Source organism: Copadichromis virginalis, linkage group LG16 (assembly GCF_057382275.1).
Source record: "Copadichromis virginalis isolate Kocher_CV1m ecotype Utaka linkage group LG16, C_Virginalis_male_GT1.1, whole genome shotgun sequence".
NCBI lineage: Eukaryota > Metazoa > Chordata > Actinopteri > Cichliformes > Cichlidae > Copadichromis > Copadichromis virginalis.
The window spans coordinates 40,712,983-40,726,525 of NC_140633.1; the positions used below are offsets into that span (position 1 = coordinate 40,712,983).

Sequence of the window (13,543 nt, forward strand, 5' to 3'; positions counted from 1 at the left end):
GCCATGATACCAGGTCTCTCTTTGGAAATGAGATTTTTTTACCTGGATAAATAAAGGACTAATAATTGTCCTGTCATCAGATCATCATAGTTTCTGTGTTTGTTCCTCAGTGTTTTTCATGTTTCTCCTGATTTATTTGCAAGCTTTGGGAGTTGTGCTCATTCCTCATGGTGACTGAAAGAAATCTCCGTCCCGGGTTCATCCGTGGATCGGGTTTCCTCCGAGGCGTGATCACCGATAAGCAGAGTTTTGTCCTTTCCTTATAAGATTCCTAATTATTCAAAGTAACACTCAAGTATGCCGTTCAGCAGGTTAGTTACAGCGCCGGGAGTAGCTTGGGAGAACAAAATGACACAGAAACTGCTTCAGGTTGCTCTTCCAAAATCAACTCTAAGGTTTATTAAGTACACAACAGCTTATATAGAGGAAAAAGGTTCGTGTGTCAGCATGTTCTCAGTTCAAACCGGTACAGACCAAATAAGGAAACGTCTTCCTGCCTCCTGAGCAAAGAAGTATCCTTTGTGTAGTTTATCTCTTCAGTTACAATTTATGATCATCCCAGCAAAATACACTCCTAGACATAGAATACAGAGTTCTTTCATTAGTGAATTCTGAAACAAACCACCTGGCCTTTAACAAGCTCTTTTCTAGGAGATAAAGAAGGGAGGATGGGAGTAAGGAAGTGATCTCTGTGGTGTTTTCGACCTTGAGGTACCATCCTGTGATTCTTACACATTAATTCTTGGGTCACAGAGAAAGAGAAAAACAACTAGTAAATGGGCCTTATTGAGTAACAGTTTTCCTGTATAATATCACTATAAAACAATATCCTGTAAATGCTCCCATGGTATCAAAATATCACAACAGTGACCTTCTTATTTCATCCAATGAAACAGTGACTTTCTGTTGTTCCTCCTCCCTGCACCGTGTACAGTACGTCGGGATCTGTCTGGATTCAGCCTGACATCATCAGTCTGTGTAAGCAGTCGCCATCAGATGGTTATCAACTCGCTCAGGTAATCCGGGGTTTTCACTGCACGTTCACGTGACAGAGCTGGTGCTGGGAGCATCTGACCAATCACAAACATGGATAAGACTCCACCAACACCAGAGCGGAGGATGAAACTATCATAGTATAAAAATATGAAGCGATTAAACACAAAATACAAACTAAAAAGAAGACAGCTGCTGTTTGGATGTGTGTGTGCTTTAAGCAGCTGCACTGGAAACACCTTCTATATTTATACAGTTCAGCTGTTTGAAGCAGAATTGAGGAGACTTCTCAATATCTCAGCTGCATAATTCAGACACTGGAGAATCTGTTGGCTCATAACACAGAAGATCATTAAATTTATGTTTAAATGACAGTTATCCTGGCACAGCTCAAGGCTGTTGTGTAGAAGTAATACGTCTTAACTACAAGTAAACAGAGTATTGAACAAACAGCGCCACTGAGTCAATGCCAAGTCAGACTCATCTTCTGAACTGAGGAGTCAGAAACATGTCCTAGTTTACTGCCGTGTTTTATTTCCATACCTCAGTCTCAGTTCTTGTTTCCCGCTGATGTACACATACAGAATGTAAGCTGTGCAGCATCATAGATGCTTTATAGCAGCGGCCCTCAAACTGGGGTCCCCAGACCCCCGCGGGTCCACGAGCCATTGACTGGTTGTCTATGAAAACACGTCATGGCAGTAAACACATGTGCATCATCTGGGGTTGAGCTAATTAGCACAGAGGACAAACATTTATTCATCGAGTTATGCAAAAGCAAACCAGCTAAAATGAGAACGCATGACAACAGTTGCATCGAATCAGCTTCATCGAGGATGATGATGGAAGACCAAAATTTGTTGTGTCTTTGTGCGACTCCTTTCTTTCCTCTGTGTTATTTCTCATTATTACACATAACTACTTTTATGGACGTCTGTGCTTTGATTTCTTTGAATGTGGATTGGATGAGCTGTTACCAACATCTGGTGAGAATTTGATGTCAGTAGCACCTTTAGAAATATATTGGTGCTCAGTACTTGTTTTACCCCCTGTGTAACTTTAGTTCTTGGTCTCTAATTTCTTCTGATTTCCTTTTTATGAACACTGAATCAGGAAAGCTGCATCCTCCTGCTCTGCTTCTCACAGAGAGCAGTATAATAGTAGCATAGCTCAGCTCAGAGCCCACATTAATGCCTCACAGAGTTCAAGTAGCAGCAGCAGGTGAGTGAACTGAATTCTGCAGAGAGCGTCTTTGTCCAGCAGAGGGCCCCGGTGAGTTTGACATGACTAAGGAGCAGCTTCAGAGTGGATTTCAGGTGAAGCTCCATCAGCAGTGTTAGGCTGGTGTGCAGTTTGTTTCTCTGTGTCGCGCAGCCAGTTTGAGGCTCTGTGACTTTTAATAAATGTCTAACGTTAACATGAAGCTTTCAGGGACACACATGCGAGGACCAGAGCGGAGCACAGTTTCCTACAATCACTGCGTTTGTGTTTCTGTGGAAGCTCTGCCAACAAAGTGCTCCAGAACAACTCAATCTAATGTCAGCTGGTTATAAAAACTGATGCAGGCTGACGAAGCACAGTGTGACAGAGCAGCGCCTGTTTTACAGTCACATGAAGAAAATCCAAACTCTCATTCTAATGTGTATTCAAATCGTGGCCTGTGGTCGGCCACACAGTCACACCGTGAAGATAAAGAAGTGTGGCTGTTAGACGTGCTGCAGGAGAACGCCTCTTCTCTCTAAAAGAACATGTTAGCATAGCTTAGGTTTGCAAAGACTTCAGGAACAAACGAGACCAAAGTGGAGATTGTCGTGGAATTTTGTAAATAAAGTCTGTGGTCATGCTATTTATTACTGTGCGCAGGAGAACACACATACACATCAAAACATAGCAGGTTCATAGTAACGAACGTCTAACCTCGGGGCATCGCAGCGCCCTTTCATACCATCGCACAAACTCTGTGTATCTTTTCAGTTACAACAGTCTTTTGTCCAACCCGGGCTGTTGCTGTACACAGAAGACTCCCACCATCCTTTCCCAGGCCAGCACCTGCCGCTGACCCTGAGCTTCATCCCTCTGAGCAAAACAGTTTGCAGATAACATAGTGAAACATCGTTAGGCCTAGCTAAGCAGTTTTCACAAGGTCATGCTGACACATACTTGCTTCATCTTAAGCAGGCAAAGGTTATACAAGATTCTAAACACATAAATCTAATGTGAGGATAAACTAGAATTTTCCATAACAAGATGTTTGTCTAAACGCACAGCAGCACATTTGGAGGAAACAGCTGTCAGCAGCTGTCAGCACAGCAGTGGAAGGACGATGATCTCTGTGGAACATGAACTGTATACCAAAGGAGTCAGTGTGAGGCTGTCTGTCCCACGGCTAAACTGGGTCATCAACAGGACAATGATCCAAGCACAGCAGCAGATCTCCAACGGAACGGCTGAAAAAGGAAAGAATGGAGCTGCTGCAGTGGTCCAGTCAGAGTCCAGACCGCAGCCTGACCGATGCTGGGGTCGGACTTCCAGACAGCTCTGCATATCTCAGCTAAGGCTGGTGACAGAGCTGTCGAGTTCATATTAGTCACGTGTCATACCGAATGTGTCGACATTTTGTAAAGGTTAAATCAACAGCATACAACATTTTTGTGAATGTTTTATGTTGTCATATAATACACTTTATTGTTTATTCTCGATTAGAACACCTTACTGTGAAAAATGATTATTTTATGTTGCTTTGTGCAGATCTCACGGCGTCGTTGGTGCACCTGTGTCCAACAAATGCCCGTAAGACTCAAGAGCACCTTGTGTCAGTTATTGAACTTGGAGGGAGTTACAGGTTTCTAGGCCTTACGCACACGATTTCTCTTTTTGTGGTGGTGTATACGTGCTGATAATAAAGAACAAGGAAGAAGGATGAACCAATAGGAATGTATGAGACATGATCAGTGTTGGTCAAGTTACTTGAAAAAAGTAATCAGTAACTAATTACTGATACTTCCCAAAAAAGTAATCCCGTTACTTTACTGATTACTTATTTTCAAAAGTAATTAATTACTTAGTTACTTAGTTACTTTTTAAAAACACGATTTACAACCTGAAGAGGTGATAAAGCGATAGATCTTTCAGCCCAATTCTACTTTTTCTGCATCATCATCATACAAAATGTAATCAAATGGAAAAGTCTCTTTTTTAACTTGTTTTATTAGTTTTAATCTTTTAACTTTATGCATCAAGCAAAGATTTAATTATCTGCAACGTTCTCTGACTGGAAGAAATTAGTTGAACATTTAAACCTATTTTCTGCACATAAAATAAAATATTTTTTGTGTTTACACTCAGTCCTTCAAATAGATGCAAGTAAAACACAGCAGAAAATAAATAAAGTCAAAGACTCAGCGGTCCTGTTGCTCTATTTTCACCTGTAAAGCAGGAGTGGGGCAGGCGGAGGTTTACCCTGGTGCAGGTGTGCCGCGGTCAGTGGAAGAATCCGCGAGTTTCTCTGTGAGTTTCCCATTACGTCGTAGCTACTTGGTGCTTGTTGGAAGTTTAGGGGTTTTTTCGCTGTAAAAAGAAGTTTTCTTCCCACGCACAGCGGACACTAATGTTTTTGTCACTTTTTATGGAATCAAACTCAAAGTAAGGTCAGTACTTCCACGCTTTAAACGCTGCACGCTCATACTCTCTCTGCACTCGATATATGATCCATTGTTGATCTGCACACAGCTGTTGTCACGAACGTCGCACTCGCTTACGTCACTGTCATGAGACATTCTCGCAAAAAAAAATCACGGTTTTAGTAACGCAGTAACGCAGTGTTCCTACGGGAAAGTAACTGTAATCTAATTACCATTTTTGCAATAGTAATCCCTTACTTTACTCGTTACTTGAAAAAAGTAATCAGATTACAGTAACGCGTTACAAGTAACGCGTTACTGCCCATCTCTGGACATGATGGAAAGGCTTAAGTGAAAATGGATTGGAATGGCTCATTCCCAGTCAGTGGTTGACATCAGCTGTCAATGCTGTGTGATAAGTGTCCTTTATTTCATTTGAAAGAGGCTGTAAAACTTTGTGAAAGTTGGACACCAGTTGATGAGTGAGAGAGGCTCACTTTTCCATGTCAGCCATACTAAGGTGGATTTGTGAGATCTGTTGGTAAGCGCTGCTGTTTTTGCTGCTGTTGGTCTCTGCTAGTTGTTGTTAGCCGCTGTTGGTGAAACTTGAAGTGGGTTTAGAGTTGTTAGACTCAGACACTTAAGCCATGTCACAATATGTGTACTTGTGTTCAGTGTTAGGCAAGTTACTGTGAAAAAGTAATTAATTATAGTTACTAGTTACTTCTTCAAAAAAGTAACTGAGTTAGTAACTGAGTTACAAGACTCTAAAAGTAATTAATTACTTGAAAAGTAATTATTGCGTTACTTTAAAAAAAATGTTTGTAAATAACCCTAAATGCTTTTACTCAATTCCTTGCACCTTATTTTGGCACTCATCGCTGTTTTCACTTACCAGCTTCCTGTTTGGGTTTAGAAGCTTTTATTTTGATGGGACGATTTCCTGTAAAAATGTTTGCAGTTTTTGCAGCAGTCGCGGGAGGCACAAGGTATGTTTATGACATAAATAAGGACACGTTTACATGTTTTGTGTGACAGAGGCTACATTTGTTACATTTTATGTTGAAGCTTACTTTATGTTATAAGGTTTACAATTGTAAGAGTGTGGAATTTTGCTTACACGCTGCTTCTGTGTATATATCCCCATCTCTGAGATTGATGGTTTACTGCCATTAAACCTTCAAAACTTCATCAGTAAAGTGGCATCCTTCATTGGGGGGGTTGCTACAATGTTTAACCCTCTGGGGTCCAGGGTATTATTGTCCATTTTTAACTACTTTTGATGTTTCCTCTACATCTCACCTTTAAAAACTGTTTATTTGCTTTGTTTGGTATCATTCTTTTCAGCACAACCTCACGTGTCTGAATTTACAGTTATGTTTTCCTTTTGACATACTGTATTAACACAATTGATCTAAAATCAGACAACAAACATAAAATTTGAGTAAAAAGTTATATATTTTTACTGTAACAACCACAAACATGTTTAATGATCATATTTCATAACTTTAAATGCAAATATAAATCGTCAATTTTAATTTATATGCACAAGTTTTGCAAACAATTTGCAAAAGTGCTCCGATGTTTTCGGAGACGTCTGTTACCCACCCGCTCAATAGCTAGCAGGGAGCTCGAGGCTCACTAGAGCCGGCTGAAATTAGCTGACTCTGAATTAAATCTGACATTAAAAATATTTCAATTCAGGAGGAAACATTTTCACCGGGAACAAAAACAGCAGGTTAATACGTGGAGATCCTGAAGGCTCCAAAAGTGATCAGATTAGATTTTAAGTATTTGTTCAGTTCTCTTCCAAACCCAGCAGCTGTCAGTTGTAATTTTTAAATGTTTACTAAAATAAAAATAAAAGCGTTATAACATCTCACCTGTTATAATTTTTAATCAGGCATACATGTGTACTATTTTTATTAATAGAGAGATTAAGCTTGTGTTTCGTTCATTTAGTGATTGTGCTTAACTGTATGAAGCTTATTAGACATTATCAAACAGATGACATGTAAGCGACGTGTAGTGCATTTTACCAAAGTGCTTAAGATCATTTTTTAATTATCTTTTTTTCGTTAAAGAAATCAACTACATCATGTATAATTTTTTTCATGTCATGTGTAATTTCCAGTGCAGATATTAATCACAGTTAAATCAAACTCCAGAGCTGTGGTGTCATCAAGTACGCTGGTGTACAGAAATCGCGCCGTGTTGCCGAGAACGCGAGTACGGACTCGAGTACTCGCGAATTGAGAAATGGCCTTAATGAAAATGTAACCAAACTGTTTATCAGGGGAAAGTATAGCCTGACATTAGTTGGTAAATTGTTAACTTTTAACCAGCTGTTATTGTTGTCAGCTGTCTGGAAACAGCGGGGTCACGTCCGATCTGCTGATAATAGTCACAATATCAGGAGTAAATGAGCACGTTTATGCACATTTCCACATGTTAGAGACTTCAGCTTGAGGAGGAAGAGGGTGGGATTTGATTAAGGTGCCGGTGGCGTAGTCCCTTTCGTTCATATTCTGGTTTCTTTGGTGAAAGCTTCCCCTTCTCAGATGATCAAACAGGTATGATGCAGGTATGAATCTAGCTGTCCGTCCACAGTATGCAAACATCTACAGTTGCTCTTGTCCTCTGCCTTTGGCGTACTCCAGCCTAAAATGTGATAAGGCTGAGCGGCAGGGTGCAGTATCCAGATATCTTTGCCGCTGTGTTCAGCATGACAGCCTCCACAAACTGGTGCCCGTTTCTATTTTAAGAAGTTAATTCTAAACTTATCAGTTTGCTGGAAGATGAAATTACAGACTAACATGTAAGTTTCTGAGTACAACATTCTTTTTTTGATTAAATAACTTGAAAAATGACTGATTATATCTTTAATATATTAAAAACTAAAACCAAACCTGTAATATAATGACATAAAATAAAACAAACTTTCCAGTGCACTGTACACAGTTACCAAAGTGCATCACTCTGTGTTAGAATGCATTTCGTTTTCCTTGAACACAGCACAGAAAATCATAAAATAAACGGTTCATTGATTTATTTATTTGGAAGATTTAACTCTCATTTCCTGTGATTGATCACATGCTGCTGACGTCACCCTCGCGTGAACGCGCGGGGGAATCCCCGGTCGGTCGATACTCAGCCCCGTGTGAGCTGGTGTGAGGGCGAGTCCACACACGGGCGTTGCTGAGCTTCGACGTGCAGGGCCCGGGACCCTCAGGTGGGAGGGCAGCGTAACTCACCTGGCTGCACAGGTGAGGTGGGGCTGAGCTGATTCTGAGCTCTGCTGGTAAACACAGTCTGTCCCAGCGGCTGTGAGCGGTGATCAAACACCGTGTGGAGCAGTTGTTGGTGTTTTGTTATCGTTTGTCACGTACAGCTTTAAGAGGCGGAACCGGAAATCCCCCAAGACAGAAGCAGTCTGGGACGGAGACGTCCTGATTATCCAGGACGAGGAAGTGCGTCGGTGTGTGTTTCGATTCTTCAGCTCCAGCCAGCACGTTCGGCCACAGACCGAGGAATGAGGCCGACACCATGCTGCTGATCCTGCTCTGCCTCCACGCCGTCTCCTGGGGTAAGGAGCCGCCGCCGCCGGACAATACCTGCCGAGCTACCGGCTAACAACGGCCTGTAGCCCCGCAGGCTAACCACGGATGAAGCAATATTCTGTGCGTGTGCGCGACAGACAGACAGAGATTTTGTGTTTGAATCACGTTTTCGCTCCGGAGTCAGACTGAACTTTAAAATAACCGATGTTAAAATGTCATTTTCTAATGTCTTCAGTTATTAATGACTCATTCAAGCTGTTTTGTTGTAATCGGCGTCAGGTGTTTCCAGCTGAACACGAAAGGCTGCTGTTACCTGCCAGCTGGGTTTCACCTGTGGATTTAGCGTGGCCGTCACATTCAGGTTCAAATGTCAGAGGTTATCTTAAAACTGATCATCCGGATAAAATACGGAACTCGTTGAGCTCAGACCAGGAAATGTTCGGTTCAGCGCGTCTAACATGAGAAAATGTCCTTTTTCTGTTTGCTGCGACTGTTTCAGGTTAAAAAGGTGAAACAGTCGCAGCTGCTGGAGGGTTAAAGGTTCCTGTGAAACATGGAAGTGGGCTATAAATGTCCAAAGCTCCTGACATGACAGGAAAGGATCTGTGAGGCTTTCAAAGAGTTTATTTCAGGTTATAATCATCACTTCTGTGTTTGTTTAAATCAGCCTGTAAACATGTTTAACCTTCATTATTACTGATGCAATAAATGTTCATTCATCTGTTCACTGTAAACACTTTTGACTCTGACACTCTCAGGCAATAAATAACTGATCTGTCCAATCAGAAAACAGACATGAAAGTGAATAAATGACGTCACCACAAACATCAGGTTCACATCTGTTCAGTTTTTAAAAACGTGCCGTGTGCAGCAGACAGATGTTATTCCTCGTTTTTGAATCTTTGTCCCTCTGAGCTCAGGCGTCGTGGCGTCGATGGTTCCTGCTGTCTCTTTAATAAATCATCTGAGGCCGTGATCACATGAATAACAATAATCTGGATTATGCAGGGATTTCTCTGGTTTGCTTTCTTCACCTTTGCAGTCGCGTCTCAGGCGCCGCCGCCTCCACAGAACGTCCAGGTGGAGAAGGGTCAGCTGACGTGGACTCCAGGGGAGCCGGACGTTACCTACACTGTGAATTACCGCAGGTGAGCCCTCACAGCCAGGGAAGGTGCTCTGTTTTAAGGTGGAGCTTCCTTTTATATCGTCACGGCCGTTGGTGGCGAGAGGTCAGCTGATGACATTTTATTTACTCCATCGTTCTCACAGTTTCACATGAAAGCCGCCATCAGAGAGCAGCAGGCTGAGTGTAGTGTCACTGTCACAGATTCTAATCCACAGTGGGCTGGTAAAATGTTTAGGAAGAGGTCAGAGGTCAGCAAAGCTCCTGCTTCAAAGCAACGAGTGATTGGGTTTCACAGCAGAGAGAACGCTGAGCAGATGTTTTCTCTGACTCGTTTCTGTTCCTCATCCTCAGATTTAACTCTGATAAATGGGAAGCTCTTCCAGCCTGCATCCAGACGCCTTTCCATTCCTGCAACATATCAGCGATTGGGCCGCGCGACACTAACGACTCGCCCGAGAACAGCTGCGTGACGCTGCGTGTGCGGGCCGAGAGACGGGGGCTGAGATCTGAGGGTGTTAACGCCTGCAGCAGATACGGTGAGAACCCTCAGATATGTGTCAGCGCTGTCTGTGGGTGAAGCTGTGAGACTCGAGGTGTTAACCATCCTGACCACAGTGTGAACCACGAGCTGCTGCTGTGCTGACGCTCGCTCTGCTCTTCCAGGTGACGTCTGCACGCCTCCGTTAAGCATTTTGACCCGGCCTGGATCACTCACCGTATTCCTTAACGATGACCACGAGCTGGCGAAGGAACACGCCAACAATGCCAAGCACAGGATTTACTTTGGCAGAGAGGGAGAGAGTCCTCTGCAGGTGAGACCACGGAGTGATTCCTCCAGGTGTTTATGCTCACCTGATGTTGGGTGGTATCTGCTCCTTTGTGTAAAGAGGAGCAGGATGAGTCCTGCCAGAGCTACAAAATGACTTCTGGCAGCACATTAGTGCATGAACTAGTTTTTCAGCGTCACTCTGAGACAGGATATTTCTAACTTTAGAGATGTTGCACAAATGGAAGAACGCAGTCTTACATATTTGTTTAATATGTGCGTTGAAGAATGTCCCTTGCTGGGCTCTGTAGTTTTTAGTGTTCTTTTAATTCCTTTGAGCAGTTTTTTTTAAAATTATTATTATTCATGCCAGTGTGCTTGCTGATACAGCCACATGTGTCTGTCAGTGGTCAGTGTGTGCAGGCAGGTCCAAGCATATTTGGACAGTTTGCCTCTGCACCAACAGACAGTCTGCACAAACTGTTTCAGAATTACAGCTATTTTTACACAGTTCCCATTTTCAGAAGCTCAAAGTGACTGAGAAGCAGTTTCGTGTCCAGATGAATCCTGCGCCTTCATTTTTAGGACTAAACTCAATTCAATTTTCAATTCAATTTTATTTATATAGCGCCAAATCACAACAAAAGTCGCCTCAAGGCGCTTCATAGATACAGAGAAAAACCCAACAGTCATATGACCCCCTATGAGCAAGCACTTTGGCGACAGTGGGAAGGAAAAACTCCCTTTTAACATGAAGAAACCTCTGGCAGAACCAGGCTCAGGGAAGCCAGAGAGCCACAAACGGGCAGCAGCTGCAGTGAAGCCCTGAAGCAGCATGTGGTCATGGGTCCATGGAGGGATAAACATCTGCTCTTATCAATGTTAAGCTGCACAGCTGGGTTACTTTCCGTGGAGCTCTGACAGTCTGATAATTCAGCTGGATACAGGAGAAGACGAGCAGAAGCAAACACTTCAGTTTAATTCACTCACACTGTGTGTGTGTGTGTGTGTGTGTGTGTGTGTGTGTGTGTGTCATTGTCTTCATCAGAAGTATGAAGACACCATAGACTCCAGGACCATTGAAGACCTGGAGGAGGGGCAGCGGTACTGTGTTCAGGTGGCCTATACGGTCCACGGGGACCTCGTGGAACCACGCAGCTGCATCCAGTGTGAGGTCATCCCTGCATCAGGTAAGCTGCTCTTCTTGGTGTAACGTTCCTTTAACGCGCTCCGACTCCAACCAGAGACACAGATGTAAACGACTCCGCTGCTTTTGAATCAGCTGAAGGTTTTAAAGCTGCAGCAGTAAACTCACTGCGTCTGTTTTCTCAGAACACGTGAACAGGACGCCGATGATCGTGGGGCTGCTCGTCGGCATCGTGGTCCTCGCCATCATCATTCTTACATTGGGATACCTCGGGTTTTTCCAAACTGAGAAAATCAAACGCTGCCTGGAGCCACATAAATATGAAATCCCGCCGGTAAGACCAACACTGCTGCACACACTCACCACACAGACACTGGTGGGTGCTGTATCCACTCCGAGCGTGTCAGCGAGTAAAAGAGCTGATTTTGAAAGTGTTCGCTTCACGATCAGTGTGTAAGACCGACGTGGTTCTTCATGGTGACTGGTGAGTCGCTGAACTGTCCAATGGTGTTAACAGAGCCGTCAGTCCAGCAAAGTTAGAGCCAAAGTTAGATGGGTTTAATTTTGTACTTGTTTGGTCGAGTGTGTGAGACAGACACGGTTAGAGTGGGGAAAAGGCCGTCCTGTGTTTCCCACTATTGTGTTTTTTATTTGAATAATTTGTTTGTTTTTAAGCAGGCTGCTGCCGTTCTTTTGTTCTGTTATGTGTTTGAGTAAACGAATCGCTGCATTTGTTCGCAGCTGGAAGAGTTAAAACCGCTTCTCTGAGCTTCGACCAACATTATTAGCAGACGTACTCATGGGCAGATAAATGACTGTTGTAAAAACAATCGGTGAAAGGCTCAGCCAATCGCCCATCGTTAGTCTTCACTGCCTCTGAGGTTCCTGTGTCTTCTCCTCCTTCAGAATCTGTTTCGTGGGGAATTTGAAGTCCGACCATTTACTCCCATCGTAGAGCGCTATGACGACCTCCAGATCTCTCACGGTAACTACGAGCCCAGATCAGCACTCAGCCCTCCCGCCGCTGCTTCCTGAACTCTTGGAGAGGCTCCGCCCACTCACAGAGACTCCACTCAGTTTACCAGCAGAGGCGACTGAGTCGCTCACCTGCTCCAGGTGATCTAACCGTGCACCATCTGGATTATTTACCTGTGAGCACCTGATCTCAGAACATTTGTGAACTACTCCCATGAGGACAGTGGGTGGAGTAAAACCAGGATGGAGCGCAGCGAGCAGCTTCCTGACACTAATTTTAACCACTGCGTGCTAACAACCATCGCAGCAGAGAAGCGGGTCACTCTAGCATTAACCAAGTATCGTTTCTGAATGGCCACGCCTCCCTGAATGTTCTCCACGCTGCCGCTGCTTCAAACCTCCGATGACAGGAAATAGTAGAAAAACAGGAACTGCAAACACGTCTGCGTGCTCTTTCTCAAACTTCCTACAGTCCTGTTTAACTCTGAGAGTTAGTTCCTTTATTAATAACTGTCGGTGAGAGCGTTCCTGGGCAGGTGGGAATAACACGCTCACTGCTGGATCTGACTGGCTGCGGTAAGAGGACAGTTGTGGCCAACACTTCCTGTTTCAGTGAAATAGGAAGTGTCGCATGCGCCTGTAACATGAACACTGTTGGGTAAATGTTTGTCTACGGGAAATTTTCATGTAATTTTTTTTGGGGGGGCGGGGACACAGGAAGCCCCTCCTCCCTGCAGAGGTCAACTCCCCGTCCTTCTGAATAAGCGGAGTTCACCTTAATAAAATGTCTGAGTCACTGGTGAGGCTGAGTCATTGCTTCCAGTAAACAGCAAGTTAAAGGTTACAGTAACAAACAAAGCAGCAGCTCACAGCCACGCCCACAACACTTTTTATTGTTTCAGGAACGACTGAAGCAGCCGAGATTTTTAACTTTAATACTGAAAAATCATCAACACACATCGTAGTCACAAACAGGAAGTTCAGGAACAAAAAACGTCCTTTTATAATCCAGTGTCAGACGGAGACGAGACAGCAAATGTGCTTCCAGCTATAAATTAGCCCCGCCCCCTTGAAGTGTCAGCCTGGAAGATTTTCATTAAAAATACATGTAACAATCACAGACTTTTAATTTGGAGGAGTCACAGGAAGTACAATCTGGAAACCAATCAGGTACAGTCTGAGGTAAAAATTTTTTATCTAAAACGGTCCAGAGTGAGCGTGACCTGATGGACGAGGTGAAACGTGTGTGTGTGTGTGTCACCTGTGGCTAACAGGTTAGCATCCGTCCTGTGGCGGCTACACATCGCTCCGCTCGACTGTGCTACATCCAACCACAGCAGGACGGGGCCGGTTTGC

General features: G+C 43.6%; 2 protein-coding genes across 2 annotated transcripts in view; both read left to right on the forward strand.

Annotated features, from left to right (window-relative positions):
- LOC146691408 (uncharacterized) overlaps nucleotides 1-79 on the forward strand; it is a 3,691-nt gene extending 3,612 nt beyond the window's left edge. The window contains exon 6 of the mRNA XM_085435431.1: nucleotides 1-79. This exon is cut by the window's left edge and continues 1,198 nt beyond it. The gene's annotated coding sequence lies outside the window, so the exon portion shown is untranslated.
- A 7,641-nt stretch (nucleotides 80-7,720) lies between these two features.
- On the forward strand, nucleotides 7,721-13,363 carry LOC146691409 (uncharacterized). The gene is made up of 8 exons (XM_085434823.1): nucleotides 7,721-7,879; nucleotides 8,005-8,199; nucleotides 9,216-9,321; nucleotides 9,651-9,835; nucleotides 9,963-10,111; nucleotides 11,114-11,255; nucleotides 11,398-11,546; nucleotides 12,119-13,363. Exons 2-8 carry the CDS (start codon nucleotides 8,160-8,162, stop codon nucleotides 12,245-12,247), a joined length of 900 nt encoding a protein of 299 aa, XP_085290949.1. The 5' UTR covers nucleotides 7,721-7,879; nucleotides 8,005-8,159; the 3' UTR covers nucleotides 12,248-13,363.
- The last annotated feature ends 180 nt before the right edge of the window (nucleotides 13,364-13,543 follow it).

Excerpts from the sequence above, each read along its gene's own strand:
- LOC146691409 (XM_085434823.1), top strand. The coding sequence starts at position 8,160 with ATGCTGCTGATCCTGCTCTGCCTCCACGCCGTCTCCTGGG. Across the intron at positions 8,200-9,215 it reads CCTCCACGCCGTCTCCTGGG|TCGCGTCTCAGGCGCCGCCG; the intron begins GTAAGGAGCCGC and ends TCACCTTTGCAG. Across the intron at positions 9,836-9,962 it reads TAACGCCTGCAGCAGATACG|GTGACGTCTGCACGCCTCCG; the intron begins GTGAGAACCCTC and ends CTGCTCTTCCAG.